The following is a 14236-nucleotide window of genomic DNA, read 5'->3' as shown; positions in this document are numbered from 1 at the left end:
GGGGTGTGGTCCCGCCTCTCAAAAGTGACGAAAACATCATCAAATACAGGCTTGCCTACGTCCCATGCTGCTCCTCATTCATCCATGCATTGCTCAACTGAGCCACGAGGGATTACCATGGTCGGGAACCACGCTTGGTCAGGCTGCCGGTTTACACAGCGTGCGGCAGATATACTCCGAAGCCGAAAATTCGAGAAAAATGCCTCAACATGATTGTCACGCTGTCCGTCAGTGGCGTGAGCGCCACCAACACGAATACGAGCAGTGGATGTCCTATACAGCCATTTGACTTCACCCCAAGCTGTTATTTAAGACCATACATCATATGTGTATGGACGAGACAAAATCGAAAGACTACGAAACCAACGGAGAAATGGGAGGTGTGGCAACCCACACAACCGGTGGCGCTATGCGCCGGTTACGCCGTAACGAAGGGTAGGTCCTCTCCGTTCGGGTAGTAATGCCACTGGGTGGCCTTGGTGTTTAAGAATGCCATGCGGCGGAGGTCGCGCTCCTCATCGTCATAGTCCATGCAGTTGAGATAACGCGAGTACACGCACTCATCCTCCCAACGGAGGTCGCGGACTGAAGTGGTGTCAGTGTATCTGCATAGGATGCGCCGCTTACAGTGAGTGCAGGAACGGGCTTCGACCTCCCAGCACGCGTGGCACATATACGCGCCAGTACGGGTCGCGTAGGCACTGCTGCCCATATAGTTGTCGATGAGGTCCCAGTGGTCACGGCGCGGCTCCCAGTCATACGGGTCGACGGTCTCCTGATAATAGTAAGACATGTTTGTTGGATGCTTTAGAGTTAAACCGGTAGAGTTGAGAGGAGTTGTGAGAGGAGTTGGATCGATAAATGAGAGCTGGGAGTGTCCAGGAGATATCTGTTGGGGCTAGGAGCTCTCGAGGTTGAGTTGGGATTGAGAAACGAGAGCTGGGAATGAATGGACAAGATTTATACCTTTCCTGGAGGAGCTCTCGCACTGGTGAGCGACGAGGTGGATGAGGAGATAGCAGCCGATGATGAGATATCAGTCCAGGACATCTGCGCGCGAACAAGGCTGGAAGTCAGCTCGAAGAGGCGGGACATTGCTGGGACGGCTTTGTTGGATGTGGTTCATTCAGAAAGAAATGGTGTGCATATAATGGCATATATCATTGGAGAGACTGATGCACGAGTATTCAATGGACGAGGCACAAAGCCGCTCCAACTGGGACCCGCTCTGTGCAGGTCGGGGCCTGGCCGCGACAGGGGGCGACAGGGGGTGTTGATGCCACAACACTTCTTTGTCTTCCCAAGCGCCACCAACATGGCTTACTACCCCTGACCATGTACAGTATGTAGAATCAGTCATAGTGCCGCTTGATAAATTGCTCCATGATGCAAGCAGCGATGACTTTCATAAGAGCACGATAGCCATGCTTGGTGTTTGGGGACAAGAAGGAATGTACGACGTAGGTATGGTGCGACTCATCAACCACAGCCGCTTGGACAGAAAACGTTTGATTTAGGCCAAAGACCATCGAGAATGTGTGCCGCACGTCTCTCCTTACAGAGAGGGCATGGCAATAATTTTCTTAAATGGGACCCCTACCATAGAAATCGTTCTGGAGGTCCTGCATGATGACGAAGGCACCGTGGGTGTTCTCCAGGACTCGGGAGCCGTAGCTGGAATAGTATTCCTCAAGGTAATACCAGTAGTGCTCCTGGCGAATGCCGCGGAGGTCAACGTCTGCGGGGTCAGCGTCGCTCGTGATGATGGGCTCACAGTGAAAACAGTGGTACCCCGCGTTGATGCAGTAACGGCACAGACTGTTTTGGGAGTAGTCGGCGGCGGCCATGTTGAGACACCACGTGTGGATCTTGTCCCACTCCTCCATCGAGGTGTCGAACAAAGACATGGTTGACTGAGGTGTGGCTAGGAGAGTGAAAGGGTGTTGTTGAAGCCAAGAGTAGAGGGTCGGCCGGGTTACTCTGGCGATGGTTGCCACGCGAGATGAGGAGCTGTTGTGATATTCAAAGACATGTTGGGAGGCAGCCTTTTATACCCTTCTGCCCTGCAGCCGTCTCGATGCGCTGATGTCAATTGGCTGTGATGCGAACTGCTCGTAGTGATCCAATCTGCTTACTATCATGTGTACTCGCATGTGACCTGTTTACTGTGATGTGCTTTATCCCCCACAGCCTGGCAGGAAGTCGATAAACACACCCATTTACCCTCGAGGGACCAGAAGGTGGCTGATGCTGATGGCTGCGGCGATGGTAGAGAATGCGAGCAGCTGTACTACTCACAGGTCCTGTTACGTCCCTACCACTCTGTACGCTGCACAATCCATGCCACCGTCTAGGATGCAAACTTCGGAATGGTACGTGCTGAATGATCAGTGCGCCACAGTCAATCGCCACGGAGCCACTGCCACACTGGACAAAACAAAGCGACTCCGACAAATTCATCACCCAACTTGAATCTTCTCTACAATGAATCTAAATATGCAAACAACGAAACTAAACACAGTGTTGACATCACGAGTGATGCAAACAATATTGTTCACCGCGGTGACTCCCAGACGAACCCGCCGTTCGGGGTACGGACGTGGCGATAGCCCGCGCGAATGTACTGGTAGAACTGGGCCACCATCAGGTGGCGAAGCGTCATCCTGATGTGGCGAGGGCTCATGATGCGGGGGCGGTCGCCCTCGAACTCGCCGAGCTGCGCCGTCTGCTTGTGGACCCCGGCGCACAAGCGTCCAAGGAGGTAGAGGTAGAACTCGTGGTTCACGATGTGGAGCACGGGGACGTCTACACCGTCAGCATGGTAGGCTCGATACTGTAACACTCACAGTGTGGGCATGCCTCTAGGTCATGAACCTTACACTCAGGGCATGCGAGCCCGCGGCACAGTGTCTGCCTGTTCATGTCGTCGAGCCACTCGATGACCTCTTCATAGTCGGCACGGTAGCTCCAGCGGTAGTGGTATTGGATGAGCTTGCTGTCATTCAGGCGGTCGATGATGCGGAACACCTCCTCGTCAAGGAGGAGCGTGAAGGGTGGGCTGGGAGGGCGGCCGAGGCCAACCATCCTGCTTCAGTTAGGTGGGAGGGTTGAGAGTGGATGAGAGTGAATGGGTGGTCTCGAAATGGTGGATTGATGTATTGATAGTTACCAGTTGGCGAGAGGTGAAGCGGTGTGATGGAGACAATGTGTTTGGGCTTGCGCAAGTCTGTCAGTGGAAATTGGCGCCGCTGTCTGTCAACAATGGATGTCGGGCAAGATGCACAACAAACAAGTTTTCATCACAGAGACAGATACTGAAAATGCAGCGCACGGACAATGACGCTGCCAGAGTTCAGAGATACAACCTCCATGACCGCGTCCCGTCCTCATTCAGCTCGTGCCGCCACCCGTTCGCGAGGCGCTGGTGGAACTGCACAGTGAGCAGGCACATCATAGTGCGGAGGACGTAGTCGTTCTGCTCTTCCTGCGTCCTCTCATCGTCGTCCTCCTCGTCATCTTCGTCGCTGTCGCGGAGGAGGAGGTACGCGTAGAACTCGACATTGTTCATCCACGTGTACGTGTCGAGACCTGGGATCAGTTGTGGCTCGAGCGAGGAGGCTTACGGTGGACACAGGCGCCAACGCCCTGCAGCCGCTTGCATGGCTCGCAGGCGAATCCAAACGTACAGTTGTCGCGTTGGATATCGTCCATCCACTCCTTGATCGTCTCGTAGTTCTCACGATGGGGCGACCGGTACCACTTGAACGTTGTGACGAGGTTGCTCGCCTCCAGAGCGGACTGGAGCTGCTTGATCTCGTATGAGTAGTCGAGGGTCGTGGGATGGTCGGGCCAGATGATCTTTACCATGGTGTGAGTGTTGCAGGCGTTGGAAAGAGGAACAGAGTATAGCGAGGCGAAGGGCTGCAGCACGGGTTAGACTTATACCCGCGGCGGACCACTGCCTACCGCGCTCGTAACTCTGGCCAGAGAAAGCAGTGAGATAGGCTTATGAATTCCTTTGGTCCTCTTACACAAAGGACACGACAAGACACCATTGTTAGCCTCACAACACGGGATGAGCGAGGTTCAAAAGGCGGTGGGAAAGTGGCCGCGCTGTTGTCCGCAGACAACAAACGCCAAGCCAGCAGTTTGTGTGCTACTCTATGAGTTCATGCAGGTCTATGAGGGGGTGGGTCTATAATGGTGGGTGGAAGTCTACAATGCAGCGAGGGACTGCCGCACACAATGACGCAATGGGATGAGTGGAGAGGGCGTGCACTGTGCGCGCCAGCCACTCATGCAAATGGCAGCCCATGTAGAGGCACAGGCTGCGTCTTCTCCCCCTTCTTCGGCTTCGGCATGTTCTCCACCTCGATACAATGCTCGCACCGCATGAAGTGGTCTGGCTGTCAGTAGGCCCCAGGACTGGCAAGGAAGTCGACTCACGGTACGCGCACACGTCGTACTCCTCTTCCAGCTCGGTCGAGTAGCACCGTGGCCTGAAGCACTTGGGGTGAGAGCACGCCGTCCTCGGGATATCGACGAGGAGGTAGTAGTCTGTGTGGTCGATAAACAGCGGTGAGGCCTGGTGGTACTTCTTGCCCCGGGGGTCGTTTGGGTCGTCCATGTTGATGTTGGGATTGGCTGGTTGGATAAGGTGGCGAGGTGGAAGGCGTGTTAGGTGCACAGGTTGCGGTGGACGAATGGTGAGTAGGGGTGCACGGTAGCGACGAGTAAGGGGTGGACAGCGGCGACCTCATGCCATGCTGGGGCGAGGGGGGAATCATGCCCGCCTTCTCCATGCCATCAGAGCACACGAGCAGTGTGCCGCCGACACGAGGGGCGCAGCGGTGGTCCGAGCGCACTCACATCGGTGGGGCAGAACTCGGCGTCAGACCCCATTGGTGTCATGCCGGTCCTAGAGTTTCCTGCTCTCTTTAGGACTCTGGGACGTGTTGGGGATCGTCTGGATGGCGGGGGAAGCGGTGTGCATGCTCTGTGGTTGCAGTGAAACTGTGCCATAGGATTCGGGGAGGGCAGGTGAAGGGCGGCTCGGGGGAGCGAGTCTCGGCGGTGCGGGACCCGTCGTCACACACCATGTCCGACGAGTTCCATGCATCGTGCAGTGACGGGCAAGCGCGGCGGTGTACACTGGAGCCGCGTGCGAGGGCACACACACCACGGACAGGGCATGGCGCAGCTCGCGGCACGCGTCACGTCCGTCGACGATTTCCAGCTCGTGTGGTGAAGTAGCAACACGCCTCCTTAGGGTCCTGCGAATGGAGGAGATCCTGGGTTCAAACCCCAGCTCGAGCTTCTTTTGCCGCGGCGGAGTGATGGCCTCGCGCCGTGGGGCTCGGCGACGGGTGCCGCGACGCTCGGCCCCCCATGTGCCACAATCGCGTGCTGCAACTACCCACTTCATACTTTTGTCCCTATTCTTTCACAACTACTGATATCTGCACATCCCAAGACCCAAACCCCGCTCCAAGACTCTCACGCAACAATACCTGCCCAAGATACCCTCTCCGAGACAACTGCCCCCAGCACGCCCCACCCCTTACTCGTCATCGGTGATCTCGAGCTTGGTGCTGGCAAACTTGCGCGACGACACCTTGCGGTGGAAGAGAATATCGATCTCGCGGTACGACCTGTCCTTGAGCTCTGGGAGGCCGAGGTACGACACGATGAAGAGCATGGCGCAGGTGCCGCCCCAGAAGTAGCCGCACTTGCCGGACAGGTTCCACGCGTCGGGGTTGAGCATGTAGTTGTTGAGAATGATGGCTGGGATCGAGAGGATGTAGTACGCGACACGCGAGAGACCGACCGACAGCGAGCGCAGGCGGATAGACGAGGTCTCGGCGATCGTGACCCAGATAATGGGGCCCAGGCAGAGGCCGTAGCTGAAGAACACAAAGATGCAGAGGACCGCCTGGCCCCAGCTCGCGCCCGCGTTGTCCTTCTTGGCGACAGTGTTGATGATGGCAATGACGAAGAGCATGATGGTGTTGAAGCCCGTGCCCGCGAGCCAGATTGTCCTGCGGCCAACGTACGTCGTGAGGACAAGCGAGAGCAGCACAGCGAAGACCTGCAGCCCAAAGTTACCCATGCTGAGCGCGAACGACGAGTTGGTGCTCAGACCGGCCTGCTGGAAGAAGTAGGTTGACTGGAGGCCGAGCACGAGACCGGTGTAGTAGGCCGACGCGTGGATAAGACACACGATAAGCGTGCGGCGCAGGTCGACGCCCTTGAACAGGTCGAGGATCTTGACACCGTTCTCAGCCGCCTCCTCGGTCGCGATCGTGCGCATCATGTATGCCATGTGCTCGTTGACGGGGCGCTGCTTACCACCCAGGCGCTCGGCAGACTTCTCGGCCTCGGCGAAGCGGCGCTTGCGGGTCAGCCACCATGGGGACTCGGGCGCGAAGATCAGGATGAGCAGCAGCGGGCCGGGCCAGGCCCACTGGATCGCCATGGGGATCTTGTAGGCCCACTTAGACTTGCCGTCGGCGAAGGCTGTGGCACGTCAGCTGGAAGGTCCGGGTAAACTGGATAAACTGGGAGGTTGTGTCCTCCCTGACTTCCTCGATTCGAGGTCGCCTCATCGTCGACTCTACTCACCGTACATGATGCCTGCACAGATCTAGGTGGCGTCAGTAGATGGTCAACAAGATAGGAGTCGAGTCAGGTTGCAAGGTGCGGCCAGGGTTCCAAGTGTCGCCCTCTGGCCCGACAACCTCGCCCCTTGCCTCCTCGGACCCAACTCACAAACTGGCCAGCAGTCCAGCAGAACTGGATGTAAAGCGTGAGGATGTTACGCAGGCGGAGAGGCGCGACCTCAGAAGCGTAGGCAGGCGCACAAGCGACGAACGCACCCCATGGCAGCGCGCAGAGGAACTGGCCCGCCAGGAGGACAGGGAGGCTTTCGGCTGGCAGAGATGTCAGCGGCGACCCTGGCTCATGTGAAGACCCTGAACGAGCCGACGAGCCGACAAGCCGACCGACTCACCAAAGAACATGATGAAGATGAGGGCGTTCATGGCCACGAGGCCGCCGAGCGTCGTCTTCTTGTATCCCCACCTGTCGGCACAGGGGGCAGCGATGAAGATGCCCACCATGGAGCCCATGTTCGCTGCCTGCGCGAGGCCAGACTGCCACGACGCGGGGACCTGGTAGCCTGCTGACTCGGAGACGAAGTGGCCGAATTTCTTTTGGAACGCTGCAGCAGGTCAGTCTTCTGCGCGGGCTCGCCGTAGCACACGTACCTGGCTGGGCGATAAGGTTGCCCACGAGCGCGAGGTCGTATCCCTCCATGATCTAGTCGTCAGCTTGAGAGCCAGCAAACAAACCCACAATCGTCATGGCGATGATGAACGTCCAGCAAATAGCGCCGGGGTACGTCTTAATAGCGCCCCATACAGTCTGGCGTCAGCGCGCGTCCAAAGTGCACGTACCCACCATGTCATGCTCGGCCTGCTCGTACGAGATGGCGTCCGCGAGCTGGTACTCGAAGCCACCAAACTCGCCGGTGCCTGTAGCTGTCGCCTCCTTGTGCGCGACCTCGAGCTTGAGGTCGCCGCTGGAGTTGGAGGTGGAGTTTGCCATGGTGTGTTGTGTGCTCGGCTGCAGATGTTATGTGCCGCGCCGGTAGTGGAGCAAGCTGGTGGTAAAAAGGTGCCGAGGTTGTTTGTTGGTGTGCGAGGTCTGGTAGCTTTACTCTGTCGGTGCCTCGAAGTCGCCGCCACTGCTGGGTCTGGGCAACAACAACAAGACACCGGCTGCTTTCTTTATACATGCGCGAGAGCGAGTGAGTGGGTGGATGCGAAAGAAGTTTGGCACTGCCGGCGGGCTGCCTGCCTGCTGCCTGCCTGGCCACCCAGGGCCGGGGCCGCACACCCCCCGCCGCGGCGCGCTCCCTTGGCCCGGGGACCCCGACAAGCCGGCCCTGGGCGATGTATCGGGGCCGGCTGGGGGGAGGTTGTGTGCGTCTTGCCACCCCGCGCGCGGCGATGTTTCGGGAGTGGGGGGTCACATGGCTTCGTCGTGCACGACCGCTCCCGGAGCAGCGGGCGTGCAGTTGGCGCAGCGAAGTGCATGCATGGCTTGCCGAGCGCGTGGATCCCGATGAGGGCGTACGCTGGTGGCCGAGATTACGGCCCCGGTGGTTGGGCTGAGCCGACATACCGGCCACCACCGCACAGGCCGTCCAATGGCCGCTGGGCGAGCCGCCCTCCGTCTGCAGGAGGTACTTCCAAGTCGCTCCAGTGTGCCATGCTCCGCACACCAGCGCCCAAACCCCGTCTTATCGCTCCCTGTGCCCTTCCCACGCCGCTCAGCACGCTGTAGGACACCGCGATATCGGCTTGTCCGCTCCCCCCAGCCGATGGGCGCCGATGTGTCGGTGCTCTTGGCCGCCGGGGCGTCTCTTGTGCTCGAAGTGCTGCCCGCCGATGCAGTTCATAAGGATGGGACGGTAGCGATGTCGGCCTCATCACCACCACCAGAACACAGACAGACACAGCAACAATGTCCAAGATTGTAAGTTGCATCGGCGGCGTCGCCAAGTTCGCTGCTCGGCGCACCTTGCGCGTGCGGCTCGTGCCGCGCTACCTTGCTGACACCGCCGCTAGATCGGATACACCGTCGAAGACCTGCGCTACCCCACCTCCCTCACGGGAGACGGCACAGATGCGATGAACCAGACGTGTGACTACTCGTGCGCGTACGTGACCCTGTTCACGGACGGCACCGAGGTCGGCTACGGCATGACCTTTACAATCGGCCGCGGCAACGACATCGTCGTGTACGCTGCTGAGCAGGTCGCCGAGCGTCTGGTTGGCAAGAGCACTACCGAGCTGTTTGGCGACATGGGCGCGATGTGGACTTACCTGCTTAGCGACCCGCAGCACCGATGGTGAGTGGCGGCTCGAAGCGCGATGGAGAGCTGGGATAGGAGCCAGGCTGACCCCGCAGGATCGGCCCCGAGAAGGGCGTCATCCACCTCGCCACCGCTGCCGTCGTCAACGCCGTGTGGGACATGTACGCACGCTCGCAGAACAAGCCACTTTGGCGCCTAATTGCCGACATGAGCCCCGAGGAGATTGTCCGCTCGACGTGCTTCCGCTACATCACCGACGCGCTCACGCCCGAGGAGGCACTCGAGATCCTCAAGGAGAAGGAGGCCGGTCGCAAGGAGCGCATCGCGCACGTCGAGAAGGAGGGATACCCCGCCTACGTTACCAGCGTTGGATGGTACGGATACTCTGACGAGCTGGTCGAGGAGCGTACTCGGTGAGTGTTGCCAGCCGCGGGTCCCCGTCGGCCGCTGACGCCCCAGCCACTGGCTCAAGGCCGGCTTCAACCACTTCAAGCTTAAGGTCGGCGTCAACGTCGACGACGACCGGCGCCGCATGGCGCTGATCAGGAAGATCATCGACGACCCCAAGAACTCTGAGGGCGTGCCGCGCCCTGACCCCAAAACGATCGCGGGCAAGAACGCCGGCCCGACCGACTGCGTGCTCATGATCGACGCCAACCAGGTGTGGGACATGCAGGAGGCGGTCGACTACGTCAAGCAGCTGGCCGAGTACAAGCCGTGGTTCATCGAGGAGCCTACGGCCCCAGACGACGTGCTCGCGCACGCCGAGATCCGCCGCCAGCTCAAGCCGTACGGCGTCGGCGTCGCCACCGGCGAGCACGCCCACAACCGCATGGTGTTCAAGCAGCTCCTGCAGGCCAACGCCATCGACGTGTGCCAGATCGACTCGTGCCGCCTCGCTGGCGTCAACGAGATCCTCGGCGTCCTCCTCATGTCGGCCAAGTACGGCGTGCCCGTGTGCCCTCACGCCGGCGGCATCGGCCTGTGCCAGTGTAAGTGGCCCCATGCACTGGCCTGTGACCCCTGCTCACGCCCACCCCAGACACTATCCACCTCTCACTCATCGACTACGTCGCCATCTCGGGCAGCATCGACACCAACGTGCTCGAGTACGCGCAGCACCTGCACGAGAACTTTGTCAACCCCGTCTCGCTCAACGCCAAGGGCCGGTACAACGTCCCCTCGGTCGCGGACGAGGGCTACTCGATCCAGATCACAGACGAGAGCAGGGCAAAGTACGTCTACCCGCACGGTAGCTACTGGTCGAGCCCCGAGGCCGTGGCCGCGCACAAGCTCGAGGAGTTTGCGCCCAAGGGTAACCTGAAGGGCAAGCTTGCGCGCAAGGCGGTCAACGGCGTGAATGGAAACGGCGTCAACCGCCACTCTAATGGCCATGCCAACGGCGTCGCGGTGAACGGTCACTAGAAGTTGTTGGGTCTTCTTGGTCTCTATGCATGGCTTGGTTCGGCGGGCGGGCTGGTGTGCTGGGTGGCGGGTTGAGGGAGTGGGCGGGTGTGGGCAACGTGATGGATTACATTGATAGCCATGAGGTCAGACAAATGCTGCTGTTTGTCGTCGGTGACTCCCTCGCTCGTCGATCGCCTCGAGGACAATCCGGCCGGGGTACACATGGATCTCGGCGCCGACTCGGTCCGTCGAGCGCAGCGTATGCCTGCGCAACGCATCGTCGCAGATGCTTTCTACTGGGCATCCAGCACCAGTTGACACGGGCTCGTTGTCGATCATCCACGACACCCTGCAGTCGCGACGCGTCATACCCTGGAAGTACTTCCGAGGACCGAGGCTGTGCACTGCCTGCATTGTTCCAGCAAGGTCATGACGTCGATGACCCCCCTCGACCTATCACGGCAGGCGTTGAGCCACACCTTCCGCTGGTTTCACATTCCGGTTGTGACGAGGTCTATATTGGGCACTTTGGTGGGTCAATTTGTGAAGCCGTCAGCAGCGTTAGCAGGGTAGTCAGCTAGTCAGCTACGGCAAGGTTGCGCGTGATCGAGCAGCTCAGAAGCAGAGGAGCAGAGGACGGAAGCTGCCACCTCGACGTCAGTTCCAGGAACTGGATGGCTATTATTGCACAAGTGAGTATTAACCGAAGAAGCCTGGTCCAGCAGCTGGCCACTTGTGGGCTGCCATCACGATAACCGCGCTCGCTCACGAATGAATGGACTCGGGACTCGGGGGCATGCTGCTGCTGCTGCTGCGAGCGCGGGCGGCCGAGGCCGTCGCGCTGGCTGCCCTCGAGGTGTGATAAATACCAGTCCAGTACCATCGACGACAGACTATCGCCCAATCGCCCGCCCACCACCAAAAACCCCAACCACACACCTGCAACACAATGGACTTCAACTCGATCGAACGCGAGGTTCTTGGCGCCGCCCAGGGCGGTGGCCAGCAGCAGCAGGGCGGCCAGCAGGGTGGCGGCTTCAACGCTCAGCAGCTTGAGGGCCTTGCTGGCCAGTTCCTCGGCGGCCAGCAGGGTGGTGGCCAGCAGCAGCAGGGCGGCGGCGGCCAGCAGGGCGGCTTCAACGCTCAGCAGCTCGAGGGCCTCGCCGGCCAGTTCCTCGGCGGTGGCGGCGGCGGCCAGCAGCAGCAGCAGCAGGGCGCCGGCGGCCTCGGCGGCATTGCTTCGTCTTTCCTCGGCGGCGGCGGCGGCGGTGGCGGCGCGCAGGGCATGGAGGCCAAGGCCATGACCGACGCCATGTCTGGCAACATGACCGGCGCGGCCGAGGACATGGCCATTGCCGAGTTTGAGCAGCGCCTGTAGGGTGAGTTGGCGCGTGGAATCTGCTGTGCCATCGGAGCTTGTTGCTGACGCGTTACAGGCCCGAACGCGCCCTCCTACATAGGCCTGGTCTCGACTTTCTGTAGTAGCAGCATGTATAAACAGTGATGCCGGGGCTGTCCTCGTTCGCGTTGACTCGACGCGTCGTACTGCAGCGTTGGTTGCCAAGGGGTCGGTGTCTCGCTCTCCCTGCCCCTGTCACCGCTCCCGCGTGTTCGAGCCTTGCAACGACCGCAAACACGCACCCTGGGACGTCTTGGCGCCGGCTGGCCGGATGCGGAGTGGGTGTTGCATGCCTCGGACTTTGCAGGCTCGGCGGTCGGTCAGTCGGTCGTCTCCTGTGGTATGAGCGCGACGTGACTGATAACGTGGAGGCACGAGGCTAGCACTGGCGCGGTTACGGCCTTTGTGGAGCAAAGCAGAGCAGCTCACGCGCACGAGATCTCTTGGTAACCCAGAGGCACATGCACACTATGGGAAGCGAAGGGGGGAGTCAAGCGAGATGAGACGAAGTAATGGCGACGACGACGAGCAGTGTGGTGTCATGGGGTCGCGACTCCCGCTCTGGTGTTCTTTATTATTTGCTCCGACGATCGCGACTTCCGACGAACAGACAAACGACGACGACAACAACAACAACGACGGCGTCGACGACGACGACGACAACTCTCTCTCACCTCTACTCCATCCACCTCTCGATGCATTGAGCGGCGACATTGGCCCACTCGACAACGGCATCACATCCCCGTTACCCCGCCTCCGCCTTGCAAAAGGTCGCGTGCGGCGTCGGCGTCGGCCCCTTTACTCCACCCACCTTGCCCCTTCCCGCTCACGGACATTGCATCCCGTGCACAACAACGCACAGTCACCGCCGCCGGCGTCGACGCGTGCATCCATACTGTTCCTATCTCCCCCCTTCTCCCTCACACCCCTTGACCGCCGCCGCCGCCGTCACCGTCGTCAAGGGCCGCAGCCCGCAGCAACCGTTCTCAGCCCCTGGCGTAGCAAAGCCGCGCGCCGAAAACGCCGCCGCCGCCGTCTCGCTCACACACCTCGCTCGGTCACGACCAACAACAACCAACTCCCACTCGACTCGACTCTCCCCCACATCATCCAACAACTCACACCGCATCGCTGCAGCAACCCGCCCCACAGTCATGGGCGACACGCTGCGGCCCATAGCGACCCCGTCACTCCCCCAAACGCGGCCTTCATGGCGCACGGCGAATGCCCCAGCGGCAACGAGCGCGCAGCAACAACAGCACCAACAGCAGCGCGCTTACCCCACCCCGCCGCCCAGCTCCAAGCGTGACAGTAGCACAAACAGCTCCAACAGCGCGCTCGCCTACTCGCCCCTCCTCCCCTTCTTCGATCCGGCCGCGACGGCGGCGCCGCCAAAGACGTCCGCGGCCGCGCACCCCCCGCATGCGGCGTCCAAGGGCACGACTACGACGACAACACGCCGAGCGCCGACCCTCGACGAGTTTCTCGGCCCCAGAGACTCGCGCGACGCCCCGCCACCCCGGGACGCGCCGCGACGATCGTCGGCCGCGTCGTTGCCCTCTCCGCACGGCTCGTCGGTCGGCACCTTGCCGTCTCCTTCGCCCGTGCCCACTGCAGGCCCCAGTCGACTGGCTTGGTCCGCGCCAAGCAGCAGCCAAGATCGACAGGAACGCCGACACTCGTCCGTGTCGGAGCGCAATCAGCGCAGTGCTGAGCGCGCGAGGGACGAACCCCCCAGAGAACCGGTCGAGTTGCGATACGATGTTGTTGCAACGGATACGGGTCCAGGCAGCCTCAACCCTCGGCGGTGGGATCCGTGGAATCAACGATACATGACGATCTCTGTGCCCCCCGCACCGGGAGTATTGCCTTGGCGCCCGACAGCGGACGATGGATCTGCGGCCGAAGTAGACATTGCTCCCCACAAGGAATGGACACAATCCGACGCTGCGACTTGGATAGCGCAGGAGGAGCGCAAGGAGGCGGCGCGTGCAGAGCGTCTTCGACGTGAGGACGCGCTACGCGCAGAGCAGTACGCCAGAGTACGCGCTATCGCGTCGGAGCTTGGGCAGCAGCCAGCGGCGGCAGCCCCCAAGCCTGCAAGACAACAGACGGCCAGCCAGCAAGTGGATACAAGGACCTCCGCCCAAATCCGCGCAGACAATGAGACGATCACACGAGAAGTGGACAGATTGACGGCTGAACGACTTCGACGTGAGAAGGCAGAGCGTGAAGAGCGGGAGACCAGAGTGCGCACAATTGGGGCACAATATGAGCAGCAGCAGGCAGCACAGCAACATTCGAAACATGGGACGGATGCAGCGAGGGGAAAGACAACAAACACTCGCAAAAGAACAACGGATGCGGCGTTCTGGAGACAAGGCTACGGACCAAAGAAAGGTTGGCCCGCGCAACCACAGCCGTCGTCATCGTCATCGTCGCGTGCAGACGACATCGATGCGCGCCGCCAACCTCATAAGTCGTCGCAGCACTCATTCTCGTCGTCCTCTTCATACACCCGCCCCCCAACCGAGTCCCTTCAAGCTTACCGC

General features: G+C 60.4%; 5 protein-coding genes and 1 non-coding gene across 6 annotated transcripts; 3 read left to right on the top strand and 3 right to left on the bottom strand.

The window, feature by feature from the left end:
* Window positions 1-418: 418 nt before the first annotated feature.
* LOC62_04G006552 (uncharacterized protein) lies at window positions 419-1907 on the bottom strand (the record flags this gene model as incomplete). The annotated part of the gene is made up of 3 exons (XM_062773117.1): window positions 419-585; window positions 1601-1738; window positions 1820-1907. 3 exons carry the CDS (start codon window positions 1905-1907, stop codon window positions 419-421), a joined length of 393 nt encoding a protein of 130 aa, XP_062629101.1.
* A 647-nt stretch (window positions 1908-2554) lies between these two features.
* Window positions 2555-4627, bottom strand: LOC62_04G006551 (uncharacterized protein; the record flags this gene model as incomplete). The annotated part of the gene is made up of 7 exons (XM_062773116.1): window positions 2555-2805; window positions 2880-3085; window positions 3408-3588; window positions 3687-3921; window positions 3967-3979; window positions 4390-4402; window positions 4447-4627. The coding sequence occupies 7 exons, from the start codon at window positions 4625-4627 to the stop codon at window positions 2555-2557; spliced, it is 1080 nt and encodes a 359-aa protein (XP_062629100.1).
* A 608-nt stretch (window positions 4628-5235) lies between these two features.
* LOC62_04G006550 lies at window positions 5236-5316 on the top strand. The gene is given in 2 exon segments: window positions 5236-5271; window positions 5281-5316. It is a non-coding gene; the product is annotated as a tRNA-Pro (tRNA).
* Window positions 5317-5560: 244 nt separating this feature from the next.
* MAL61_1 (Maltose permease MAL61) lies at window positions 5561-7605 on the bottom strand (the record flags this gene model as incomplete). The annotated part of the gene is made up of 6 exons (XM_062773115.1): window positions 5561-6499; window positions 6769-6929; window positions 7010-7219; window positions 7266-7317; window positions 7354-7422; window positions 7459-7605. 6 exons carry the CDS (start codon window positions 7603-7605, stop codon window positions 5561-5563), a joined length of 1578 nt encoding a protein of 525 aa, XP_062629099.1.
* Window positions 7606-8526: 921 nt separating this feature from the next.
* lgd1_1 (L-galactonate dehydratase) lies at window positions 8527-10303 on the top strand (the record flags this gene model as incomplete). The annotated part of the gene is made up of 5 exons (XM_062773114.1): window positions 8527-8538; window positions 8631-8914; window positions 8974-9291; window positions 9338-9870; window positions 9921-10303. The coding sequence occupies 5 exons, from the start codon at window positions 8527-8529 to the stop codon at window positions 10301-10303; spliced, it is 1530 nt and encodes a 509-aa protein (XP_062629098.1).
* Window positions 10304-11234: 931 nt separating this feature from the next.
* LOC62_04G006547 (uncharacterized protein) lies at window positions 11235-11663 on the top strand (the record flags this gene model as incomplete). The annotated part of the gene is made up of 1 exon (XM_062773113.1): window positions 11235-11663. The coding sequence occupies one exon, from the start codon at window positions 11235-11237 to the stop codon at window positions 11661-11663; it is 429 nt and encodes a 142-aa protein (XP_062629097.1).
* Between the last annotated feature and the right edge of the window lie 2573 nt (window positions 11664-14236).

This window comes from Vanrija pseudolonga, chromosome 4 (genome assembly GCF_020906515.1).
Source record: "Vanrija pseudolonga chromosome 4, complete sequence".
In the NCBI taxonomy this organism is placed as follows: Eukaryota; Fungi; Basidiomycota; class Tremellomycetes; order Trichosporonales; family Trichosporonaceae; genus Vanrija; species Vanrija pseudolonga.
This window is presented reverse-complemented; position numbering and strand designations above follow the sequence as displayed.